Source organism: Scophthalmus maximus, chromosome 14, assembly GCF_022379125.1.
Source record: "Scophthalmus maximus strain ysfricsl-2021 chromosome 14, ASM2237912v1, whole genome shotgun sequence".
NCBI lineage: Eukaryota > Metazoa > Chordata > Actinopteri > Pleuronectiformes > Scophthalmidae > Scophthalmus > Scophthalmus maximus.
Genome location: NC_061528.1, coordinates 2,412,059 through 2,424,615, shown reverse-complemented (window position 1 = coordinate 2,424,615; position 12,557 = coordinate 2,412,059). Strand labels below are relative to the sequence as shown.

At 42.4% G+C, this 12,557-nt stretch overlaps 1 protein-coding gene across 2 annotated transcripts; it reads left to right on the top strand.

Moving 5' to 3' along the window:
* The first annotated feature begins 3,582 nt into the window (after window positions 1–3,582).
* On the top strand, window positions 3,583–11,678 carry prkag3b (protein kinase, AMP-activated, gamma 3b non-catalytic subunit). 2 transcript variants are annotated; one of them, XM_035603773.2, is made up of 14 exons: window positions 3,583–3,881; window positions 5,951–6,017; window positions 6,138–6,286; window positions 6,590–6,671; window positions 7,558–7,616; window positions 7,818–7,863; window positions 7,983–8,037; window positions 8,524–8,650; window positions 8,762–8,927; window positions 9,048–9,085; window positions 9,180–9,326; window positions 9,468–9,561; window positions 10,386–10,462; window positions 11,161–11,678. In XM_035603773.2, exons 1-14 carry the CDS (start codon window positions 3,738–3,740, stop codon window positions 11,173–11,175), a joined length of 1,266 nt encoding a protein of 421 aa, XP_035459666.1. In that variant the 5' UTR covers window positions 3,583–3,737; the 3' UTR covers window positions 11,176–11,678. The 2 variants fall into 2 exon arrangements, with proteins under 2 accessions (XP_035459666.1, XP_035459668.1); XM_035603775.2 differs by lacking the exon at window positions 10,386–10,462.
* The last annotated feature ends 879 nt before the right edge of the window (window positions 11,679–12,557 follow it).

Here is a 12,557-nt window from a genome sequence, read left to right as displayed (position 1 = left end):
ATCGACCTGCCTGATAGATGCACCATCACATTTGTTCTGCCGTTAACGTAACGAGTGTTGTGACTCGAGGGCTGCAACCGACGATTATTTTCGTTAGCGATAAATCTGTCGATTATATTCTCGATTAATCGATTAGTTGTTTGGTTCATGAAAAATGGTGAAAAATTGAGATGGTGTTTCCCAAATCCCAAGATGATGGGTTTTTTTTTCCACACACATTTTAAGTTCACTGTCACTGTCAGAATTTGGACCTTTTTTTTTTTTTTCTCATAAAAACTACTTGAACCGATTAATCGATTATCAAATAGCTGGCGATTAATTTAGTAATCGATTACTAATCGATTCACTGTTGCAGCTCTAGACTCGACCTGTTTCCAGACATGACAATTGACCGAAAAAAAATCGTGCGGACATCGTTTCTGCGTGTCACTGAATCTAGACGACGCCGCTCGTCAGAATCTTGTTGCAGTGCGAACGTCCTGCACACGTTGATCCTCACTGGCCTCGGGTCCAAAACCTAAACTGTGAATACAAAGGCTGTAGATCATATTTAACACAAATACTGAGATCTGGAGTTGAGGCGATGGTTAATTAATCAGACAACACTGTGACTTCTCTGGTGTCGTTAACAGGTTTAACACAGTTGTTGGTTCGGTGGTTAGTCGACTCGTTCTCGGCCTCGTAGACTCTAGTGTGTTTGTGTGGAAACGAAAAGACGATCAGGAGATCAGCCGACGTCTCTGCTGCTCGACTGTCAACACTTGAAAGTTCTTTTCACTGGTTGGTGGTGACGTGGGTTCTTACCATGTGTTGGAAATACAGTGCTTGAAGATGAATCTTTGAGTTTTGCTAGTAGACAAAGAAATATAATTTATCAATTTGACTTTGAGCAGTGGAGTCATCTGACAACAGAAACCTGATTAGAGCTTTCGTTTTCTTTTCCTCACGTTGACTTGTGGAGTCCAGCAGCACAATTGAACCCGACAGTGTGTTTTACCCCCTCACACCAAACGCGAAGCTAAGTTTTCCGCGCGATAAGATTGAATACAAAGACGTGAGTAGACGTTCACGTATCTGCCGCTGGGCGACTTGAAACTCTCTGGAGCCGAAATATTTGAACGCCAGCGAAAAATATTCACGCGACACAATATCAAGAAACACAACTAGCAGTGAGACTCACTGACGTCCACGTCCTGACGAAGAACGGGTGAATATTCGCGGGTTGTTTCTACTCGCGTTGTTTGTAGCGAGTAACTCGAGTACACGCAAAAGACCCTGTGGCCGCAACCTGAATTATCCTCAGGAAGGAATAGTAACTTCTCTTCTCAGGACGGATGTTCACACCACGTCTGAACAGAGTCTCCTCCGTCGTACTCGCGACAGTATTTGAAATATCCCAGACTTGATGATGATGATGCCTTTAAGAAGTTTTCTCTCCACCAGTTCCTGCTGTCGGATGTTAGGAGACGGGTGTAATATTCAAACAGATATCAAACTGCTGTGCAGTGTCGGTATGTAGCAGACATCTATAACTTCAAGGAAGATTTTATTGACGCCTCATCATTAATATACAGGGACCAGAAGGAGAAATGAGCCTGTAAATGTAAACCAAAAAAAATTATAATTTGAATAATTGTCATTGCATCGAATTTGGATTCTAAAATCTCGAAAATGAGGGAAAACGTATAAAACCCCAGTGTGGTCGTTTGATGAAGCTTCAGTTCTGTCGGGGTTAAAGATCATTCATGCCAGAGAATTAATGTTGAAACAATAACTCTGCATTTGAGGGTGTGGTTGTTTTTTTTAACACAACTGAAATGTTTTGAGAAAGTGGACAAGGTGATATTTTTTACTAACGTGACGACTGTAAAGTTTCTCTGCTTGGCCTGTACGAGTTGCTCGGGATGACGATTTCAAAATAAAAGTTACTTGAGGTGAAAGTCTGAATCTTTATCTGGATGATTTATTTAAAATCGATATTTCTGTTGTATTCTTCTTGCAAGTTTTTAAAAGTATTATTTTCCATCGTCGTGAACAACCAGAGGAATAAATTCATCAGTTGTTATAAATGTTGCACTTTCGATCTGAGAGCTTATATATACCTCTGAGGTATATATATATATATATATATATATATATATATATATATATATATAAATGCACACGGCTGTGGAGAGACTAACCACACAGTGTCATACAGAATGTGTGTCAGCATCTTCAGTAGTTGTAAACTATTAATATCTGAGCTCTTCTCAGTAACCCGCGGCGACAGCACCAGTTATATAACTGCATGTATTATTAGTGAGGAAGTCAGAATTATATCTCTGGGAAGTTTCCAAATTCTGACTCGAGTTATATTTACAAACAAACTTGTTGTGGACTGAGGGGAAAGTTAAATCCTGCAGATCTCAGCATCAACACGTGCAAAATAATCTCTGGGATTTTCTCTTCTCTGTATCTTTCATATTTTTTTTTTGAACCCTGCACGTCTTTGACTTGACAGGCGACGTCCTGTGGGACAGTGGAACTGAACTTACACCGGATTCTGTCTCTGAGCCCGTTTGTTGTTATTTTTATTTTTTAAACACATTTTTAAAAAATGTTTCCAAACCTGATAAAAAGCATTTCACTTTTAAAGGCTGCGTGTAAACTCATCTCCGGGAGGAGGAGAGACTCAGTGCGTCTATAAATAGTTTGACCCAACGAAACTGGAACGTGTCCAACAGTCGGCCTGACGAACTCTTAAAGCTGCACTTGTCTACGCGTTATTTTAACTGGCGGTCCTTGTTGTTGTCAACAGTTTGATTTTGCGGCCTCGTCTTCACTCACCAGCACCGTACAGTGTTTCTGCAGGGATCTCCTTGTCCGTACGACATCATCTGTTGCTGGATGATGTGGGCAGTTTGTTTGTGTGTAAATATCAACGCTGCATTAAACACAACAACGCTGAACATCTGTTTAGTCTATTTTGTGTTTGTGTCACTGTGATATTGTTTATGCTATATTTAACGATAACGATGTAGTTATCATGCATGAAATATGCATCTTAATTTTGCCAACTGTGGTGTTTTATGTGTGTATTTGTGGTTTTGTTTCTTCAGGTTGGATTCTCATAACGAACACTCAGCGTTTTTTGAAGTCAAAGTTTTTGATTGTTTTAACTTCTTAACTTGTTAACTGTAAGTTGAACAAACTTAATTCACACGTGTGTGTGTGTGTGTGTGTGTGTGTGTGTGTGTGTGTGTGTGTGTGTGTGTGTGTGTGTGTGTGCGTGCGTGCGTGCGCTTGTGTGTGTGTGTGTGCATGTGTTTGTGTGTGTGTGTGTGTATCTGGAGATCACTGATGTTCTGACCCTCGTGTTTTTCAGGACGGTGCTTCCTCCTCCTTTGTTTTCTCTTCTCCACGTGCGGACGACGCCGCCTCCTCCTGATGTTCCGACTGTGGATGATGATGATGATGATGATAAAGAGCTTCTTGTGTTTCCTCTCGCCACCACACAAACATATAAGGTTTGTCTGGCCCTGACTCCCCCCCCTCCTCTCTGCCTGTGAATGCCACAGGCCTCTCACCCCCCTGGTCCAGAATTAGACCTCAGTCTTCCCCGGGACATTCAGACCCAGCTGTCCGAAGCGCTTCCCTCTCTCCGTTGTCTCCCTTGTGTCCAGCTCGTCCTTCCTTCCCTCCTCTCCCCTCCGTCTTCACCATGCGTGGACTCCTTGGTCGGCGCCTCATCTGACATGGTGGCAGGTCTCCACAGATGTTTCACGGGGCACAGCGACTTGTACTCTTCTGGTTTCATGCCCAGGTTTTCTCCCGTCGGTCTGGTTCCCCAGAGGCGGTCGTCCTGCTCCTCTTCCCCAGACATGGAGCCTCATGCGGAGGTAACGCACTCTGACTCCCCCCCCCCACTTGTTCGGTCAGGCTTGCTGGATCTGTGTGTGTGTGTGTGTGTGTGTGTGTGTGTGTGTGTGTGTGTGTGTGTGTGTGTGTCTGTGTGTGTGTGTGTGTGTGTGTGTGTGAGTGTGTGTGTGTGTGTGCGTTTGTGTGTGTTTGTGTTTGTGTCCTTTCACTCGGTCGGTGGATGATACTAGAAACAAAAAAAACACTTTCACTCCAAAACAATCACAAAGACAGAAATTAAGATCTGTGCTTTTTCTTTATGTAAACAAAATTCGCTGCTCGATGTTTTTTTTTAATGATCATATGTAACATTCATCAAAACGCTGTTTCACTAACGACGTCATAAATTAAAGTAAAGCACCAAATATTTTCCGAGCCGCTTGTCTGCATGAGTGATATTTAAAACAACAACTGACACTGACTTTTGTTGCACAAAAGAAAATGAGAAACAAAACAAAGTACAGTTTTTCAGCCCCTTTTTTTTCCTACCTCTTAATTTTGCTGAAGCTGTTATGAAACCAAAACAAATATTTGATATTATGTCATTCATATGGAATCATACAATATTTCAGTTTAGCTGTGTCTACATAATTAATTGACATTTTTATTCTACAGTTAAAACTCAATAGATTGAGCCTGTGTCTGATTCTTAGGGGAAAACTAATCCCAACCAAGTTTTCCACTTCATAACTCATGATGACAACACCGATTGTCAGTGAACACATTGAAACTTATGTTAAAATATATTTTCCCTGACGACTTTGTTTCTGACGGTAGTTGGTTGAATGGACACGTGTGAATTGAAAGCAAACTTATAAAGTACAGTTATTTGTACCGTGTGACTAAAATATGATGCACACTGCCAATGTGAAGGATAAATGTAAGAATATTCCATGATTGACTAATAATCAATACGAACAAGATATCATGACATACTGTAGTGAAAACAAACGTCGTTACATAAATACCCATTTAAGGTTCTGCTGCTTCGACGTCTGTAGAGTCCTGATAAGAGTCCTGTGTGTGTGTGTGTGTGTGTGTGTGTGTGTGTGTGTGTGTGTGTGTGTGTGTGTGTGTGTGTGTGTGTGTGTGTGTGTGTGTGTGTGTGTGTGTGTGTGTGTGTGTGTGTTTGTTTGCACTGATACTAATTCTGTAGCCGTTAAGCTGTGAGATGTCAACAGGGCCTCTGGAACCTCAATGTCCATTTCATTACTGTTCAAACCTTCCGCTCGTTTCTGTTTCTATAATCCTCATTTTCCTCATTTTCCATTTTCTTTCTCCTTATTTTTCAGTTTGTATAATATTTTTTGGGGGGGCTGCCGAACTGTTTAACAAAACTGTCTCTCTATAAAATTCAGATTTCAAAAAGCCTCGTCAGCAGATTTCTTCAGCGCGTTCGAAGCCCCCGTCGTCGGTTTGCACACCGGCGTTAATCAGCGTCGGGTCGACCTCGGGGCCACGAGAGCCGTTTGCAGTGACTGATGGTCGACACTTCATTGTGCAAACGTAGCATGTTGTGTGTGTGTGTGTGTGTGTATATATATGTATATTTAGCATTGATGACCTCTGCAAGATTTGAATTCATGTCAGAAAAAGTCGTGATACACTCAGAATGTTCTCACCTCGTTTGAACTGCGGGTGTGTTGGTCGTTAACCACACAACAGTCCAGTCCAGTACAGTCCAGTCCCCCATGTGAACATCTGAGTGATGATTTGAAACCGTCCAGCAGCAGGTTCAGGGGCGTGTGGCGCCTGGAGAGACACTCCTTTACAGCTGCCTCCGAAATGTTTTCAGCAGAGTCAGTTCCAACCGCCTCGCCTGCCAGAATAAAGACGAGACTTGGTCAGTTTGAGGCTGAGGAAATGGGGGGGGGGGTTTGTTCTTCCATCAAACTGTCAGAAACATACTGAGATTACATCAAATCTCAGAAAGTTTAAGGTCTAAAAATGGGGTCAAACGCGGGTCGGTTCGTCCTCGCAGATTTCTGTGAAGAGTAAATTCAGTCGTGAAGTCTTGCGCCTTAAACTGCGGATTCGTTTCCTCCCCCAGGTTCCGTTATTTGAGATGGACCAGGAAGAGGATGAGGAGGAAGACGTTTCCTCACTGAAGAGCAGAGGTAGAAGAAGATTGTGTTTGTTTGGTTTTAAGAAACTTTTTTTGTCTTTTTTATATCTCTCGTTACCAGAGAGCGGTTTATCATCTGCATATCCTCGTTTTCCAAATCGTTCACTCGTAGGCGGCTGCACACATGCGACGCACGCTGTTGTGCCCCCTGCAGGCGCCGACCCTGACGCCTTCATATACACGAACTTCATGAAGAGTCACTGCTGCTACGACGCCATCCCCACCAGCTCCAAACTGGTCATCTTTGACACAACGCTACAGGTATGGTTGATTAGAATTCCTTCTTTACGACAAACCAACAAGTCCTCCATATTGACCGTTTCCTAAAAGGTCTTCTCTACCCCGGGCTTTACCAAAGCATGGTCAATGAGCTTTTAAAGGTAGGGGCGATGGTAAGGGTGACCTCTAGAGGCTGTGTACATAACTACACCTAGAGGTCGGTGGTCTTTAATAGATCTATCTGGTCGTTTTTTGTTGGAGGACAGTCTCTGAGACTCTGACAAACAGTTAACTACGAGACAATTGTTTGGTCGTAACCGTCGAACACCTCTGTTTGTTTGTCAGGTGAAGAAGGCTTTCTTTGCCCTGGTGGCCAACGGTGTGAGGGCGGCGCCGCTGTGGGATAACAAGCTCAAGTGTTTTGTGGGTGAGCCACACTACATCTGTCTACATCTCTGTCTCTGTCCCACACACACACATTAGAGGTGGTCAGTATGTGAACAATGCTAGTGACTCATCAGTGTACGCTCCCTTTTGTATACAGTGTATGTTGTAAACACAATCTAAGCCTCAGTTTTAGGTTATTTTTACTCAACAAAATAAGCCAGCTTTAAATAAAACAGTATTTAATGTCACCACAAACACCAGGACATGTTTGCCTCAATAAGACATGGTAGTAAAACACTCATAGACATATCTGTGACTGACTTTGGTCTCCCGTCCGTCCACAGAAGCTCAGGTCTGAGGGGCTCAGGTTTCCGAGCCGTGGTTAAGGTGGTTTCATATGATGCCGGGGCCCCAGTTTCTGTGCTAACCTCTCAGAGGAAAGCAGGTCACGGCTGCATGACATTTGTGATGCGTTACAAAGCTCGGTCACCTCACCCGACACTCGGAGCCGATCGTCATGACACCCGGACCAGGTCTGACTGCGGGTGGCGTCGGGTTTTCTGTGTGTAATTAAAACGGCTAAGGCCTTAAAAGGTGCATATCAAATTCATGTGCACACGACTGATATGTTCAACCTAAAGTCACATTAGTGTTCCAAACCGCTCACTGAGCGCCCTGTGTGCTGGCTCGCCAAACGTGCAAACTCCCATTTCATATTAGAAAACCATCCTCTGTCGACACCTTTGAAAAAAAACTGCTGAAAACTTGATCATAAATCTGTTTTTGATATATATCTAAGCTTGAGGTTTCCTTAGTCCAATAGGATTCATTCCGGTTTATGATCTTTTTGAGACTATGCACTTCGTTCAAGCTTGAAAAGTTTTGCTGATGAACCCGTGTTTGGTGTTTGCGCCCCCTGCCTGCAGGTATGCTGACCATCACTGACTTCATCAACATCCTCCATCGTTACTACAAGTCTCCTCTGGTGAGCTGGTGCCTCTGAATCTTTTTCTTTAAACCTTTTGGATTCATAGCAAATCAGCACCTAAGGACATCACAGCGATGATGTCACATGGACAGATTATCCAGAAATACAGGAACAAAAGTAGAGAATAAATAGTAAAAATGACAATGATGATGACGACGACCGTCACTGTCGGATCTGAGATGTGTGTTTTGTTGGCAGGTTCAGATCTATGAGCTGGAAGAACACAAGATCGAGACATGGAGAGGTTCGTAAAACACAACCTTCTACTTTTATGTATTTATATAAAAAAAAGTGTTATTCAAAGGATTGCATTTCTTCATTTGCTTTATAAAGATAATAACTTGTCTCTCTCCCTCTTCACAGAGATTTATCTGAAGTACTCGATTAACGAACTGATCAGCATCACTCCTGACTCCAGGTGAAGACAGCCCTTGAAATTGTTCAGTATTTTTTAAAATTATTCTAATTCATTATTATATATTTTTTATAATACTAATTTTTCATTGTGATTTTATTTGTTTACTTATTAGTTACTTTATTATGTTGTTGTTTTTTACAGACTTTTTTCTATTTGTACTATCTTAACTTATCGTATCGTAACTTAACTTTCCAACATACATTGTCTCTGTTACGCGCGAGAAACATTTTTGAATCCTTTATTATTTTGCCTTTATTCTCCACCCTTTTTAATTGGGTCTGTCTGTGTCAATTTATATATTATATTCATGCTATTGACTAGAATTACATGAATTATAAAGAAGCAGCAGCTGAAGATTTGTTGAATGAGCTTAACCACGCTATAAAAAGAGGCAGCGTTCCTGCTGCCGTCAGCTCAGCGTCAGACAGACCTGAGTCTACAATCCTCAGGTGAGAATACTAATCACAAGTTTTGTCGTCCGCTCAGTCTGTTTGAAGCCATCTACTCCCTGTTGAAGAATAAGATCCACCGGCTGCCGGTCATCGACCCGGCGTCAGGGAACGTCCTCCACATCCTCACTCACAAACGCATCCTCAAGTTCCTCCACATCTTTGTAAGCAAACACACACTCACACACAAGCTCTATCTGTGTTTCTATACAAGCATCTTCTTTCCACAATTTTGATTTCTTTCAAATCATAATTTTTGTTTTTATTTTCCGCAGGGATCCATGATCCCTAAACCCAGGTTTCTTCAGAAGCGGATCAATGAAGTGTCGATCGGGACCTTCAAACAGATCGCGACCGTCCAGGAATCGGCCTCCGTGTACGACGCTCTGACCATTTTTGTAGAGAGAAGAGTGTCGGCTCTGCCCGTGGTCAATGAGCAAGGTACTGTAGCTCGGCGTCACGCTGATGTTTAATGGTTAAATTCCTGCTTGGTACATTACAGTACAAGTGTTGACATCAGTGCATATTTTATCTGTTTGTGGTCTGTATGTCTCTCTCTAGGTAAAGTGGTGGCACTGTACTCCAGGTTTGATGTCATTGTAAGTCAATTTCACACATCTGTAGTTTTCAAACCAACTGCTGGCGGCAAAATAAACCTTTTCTTTTCTTTTAAATTTTTTTTGCATCACTCAGAACCTTGCAGCCCAGAAAAACTACAACAACCTGAACATGACCATGCGGGAGGCCATTTCGTCCAGGGCCTGCTGCGTGGAAGGAGTCCTCAAGTGTTACCCACATGAGACGCTGGAGACCATCATCGACCGCATCGCAAGGGCCGAGGTAATACACAGGCTTTACAGACCGATGATATACTAGGATACTCTCAGAGTCTAAACCCAACAAAGATGCGTGTAGTGCATCTAGTCAATAATGCTCATTCTGTCGTGAATCCTGCTTTTTGTTTTCTCTTTGTTTGGGCAGGTGCATCGTTTGGTGTTGGTTGACAGGCACGATGTGGTGAGAGGGATTGTTTCTTTGTCTGACCTCCTACAAGCTCTGGTCCTCACTCCTGCAGGTATTGATGCACTGTACGCCTAACTCCAACACCCTCCACCCCGTCCCTCGCTCTTTCCTTTCGGCCCTTGGTTATCTGTCCACCCACCTACCGTACCTGACTTCAAATTATCTAAAGCTTCCTGCTGCTTCCGGTCCTTCCTCCTGTGAACTCTAATGTTTCCCACCTGCCAAACTCCTCTTCATCAAGTGTTTCATCCTCCTGAAGACAATGAGGGTCTTTCTTCTGTACCTGGGAAATTTGCCAGTTTCCTCCCTCTCTGAAATCTCCTTATCCTTTGAATAATATCTTTTAATACTCCTTTTCAAAGAACCTCATCTGAAACCCCCTGCTCCTCTGAAATCAACCTACTCTGAAATCTTCTTTGAAACCTACTGAGCAACTAACCATCTCTTCAAAACTCCTCTGCTCCTTCATTATAAACCAAATGACCTCATTGGAGAGCGGCGTACCACAGCCTTACGCCTCCTTTGAAATTCCCTTCTGACACATCTAACAAAAAACATGTTCCTCAAGCCTGCTGAGATACCTCATGCAAAATCGGCAAAGGCCTTCCTTAAAACTTTCTGCCTTCTTCTCTGAAATCTACTGACCATAAGGTCTGGATGGTTCCCGAAAACCTTTTGCTTGTGCCATCTAATGCTCCATCTTCCACTCCAGCTTCAAACACTTACCATACCAGAATCCCATCATCCTAGCGAGCATCCTACCATCCTACCCTTGTTTGAACTTCCCACCAATCAGCCCTTCACCTCATCCTCTACGTTCTACGAAGTCAAACACCAACCCTCCACACTTTCTCCCAAACGTACCTCTTTCGTCAGTTGGCCGGCGTCTTCATACCGCAGCTCCTCCCCTGAAACCACCACGCCACCAGCACCTCTTATCCAACGCACCCCAGGTAGGAAACCCGACCTAAGCTGCCAGTGGTTGCCTGTCTGAGCTTGCATCTTCACTTTTCTTTTAGGCCTAAAGGTTTGACTGATGGGGCTGCAAGGTGGTGTAGTGGTTAGCACTGTCGCCTCACAGCAAGAAGGTTCTTGGTTCGAGTCCCGGTTCAAACCAACCAGGGCCTTTCTGTGTGGAGTTTGCATGTTCTCCGTGTATGCGTGGGTTCTCTCCGGGTTCTCCGACTTCCTCCCACAGTCCAGAGACATGTAGAATGGGGTCAGGTTCATTGGAGACTCTAAATTGACCGTAGGTGTGAATGTGAGAGTGACTGGTTGTTTGTCTCTGTATGTGGCCCTGTGATAGGCTGGAGACCTGTCCAGGGTGAACCCCGCCTCTCGCCCAATGTTAGCTCTCGCCCCCGTGACCCTTAAATGGATAAAGTGGTAGACGATGGATGGATGGTTTGACTGCTGCAATGACGGGAAACTGGTACATGGCTTTAAGTTTCAGCCTTGGTGAAACAGTCTGCAGCTTCACATTATGCACCTCACTGCTAGTCTGCAAAGGCTTTATAGAAGTTTTGTTGTGAATCTATGTTGTTCCTAAGTTTATGCAGCAACTGTTCGTTTTCCTCTTTTCGGAAAGCTAAGACTTGGGTAACTTCCTTGTTCGTGTTCGTGTAAATTTTTCTCATTTCTTCTTTTACAGATATTTACTGTATGAGAGTTCAACCTTTCGAGACGGAAGAAAAACAAGGTAGAGACTCGTCCCGTGAAACAAGATTATGAGGTGGCAGAGCAGGATTGAAGTCACTGGTTTCAGTCCGAGTCTGAAGGAGTATTATGGGAAGCAAAAGTGAAACAAGAAACACTTTGACCCTCCTCCATGAGCTCATGTAATATTCCCAGGTGATGCTGTTCAGTGGTCGTTGATCGGAGACTGTGGTTGTCCTGGAAACCTGCCAGTGTTGAACTGTATCATGGGTTTAAGTGAGTTCAAGTTATTTTTGCAAGCTGTGTTTCTTGGGAATTTAGTTGCTAATATGATTTAAAAAAGATAAAAATTAATATAATGATTTGTACTGAACTTAATTGTATTAGAATGATGGAAAAATTAATCTGTCGTATATAGAAAATACTGAATTGTGAAATTTGATATAACCTTTTTTGTAAATGCACTTATGCTCCAGTCACTGTGAAAAATGAAAATAAATGTTTTGCTCTGTTTTCAGTCCTATTCTGCAATACTTACCTCCAGCCAATAGGCTGTAAGGAAGTTTTGATACGGTGAGGAATGTCCAGGAGAGAATAACCTGCCATAGTAGTGTAGGACAGATACGTTATAAATATAAAATACAATATAAAAATTTGTTATAATATTAATAGATTTTATTTATAAAGCACCTTTCAAACTGAAGCACAAACTGATTTCCAAGGGGAAAAAATAGCAGAAAATAAAATCTGCTCTATTTATATAGTTTTTATATTAGGTACAAAGGTTGCACTTTACAACTGAATAAAAAGGTAATAAGTTGTGAAAATTGTTCAAACAACATGTTAACAACAAATAAAATGGCCTGGTAATAACCTGGTAATAACCTGGTAATAATTAGTGGTAATATGGTGGTTTCTTATTTGTAAATCGACCAAAAACATGAAAGTTATAAAAGTTCAATCGAATACAGTGGTGACATGTGGGATAAAGGGACATTCTGCAACAATGACACAGAGAAACAGATGGCTGATGATAACAGGGCAATATACTTTGTGCTTTATGCTATAACATCATTCTAAACACAACACAATCAAATTTGAATTTAATATCTTTACAATTACATGAAGATTAATGTTGAATTTCATACTTCAAATTGTGTGATTGCTGTATATTCTCTGTCAGCTGATTGGACGGCAGTTGTGATGTCAGGTGATCAGGTTGGTCCTCTGTGTCTGACAGGATGTGAGCGGACTCTGTTTACCAGGGGTGGATTTGTTAACTCTGCCAGTCTCACACATCCTGGTCTACATCTACACACACACACACATACACACATATATACATGTATTAGGTAAACTACTCTGACCCTGCTTGTATCTCAACGTTCCTCT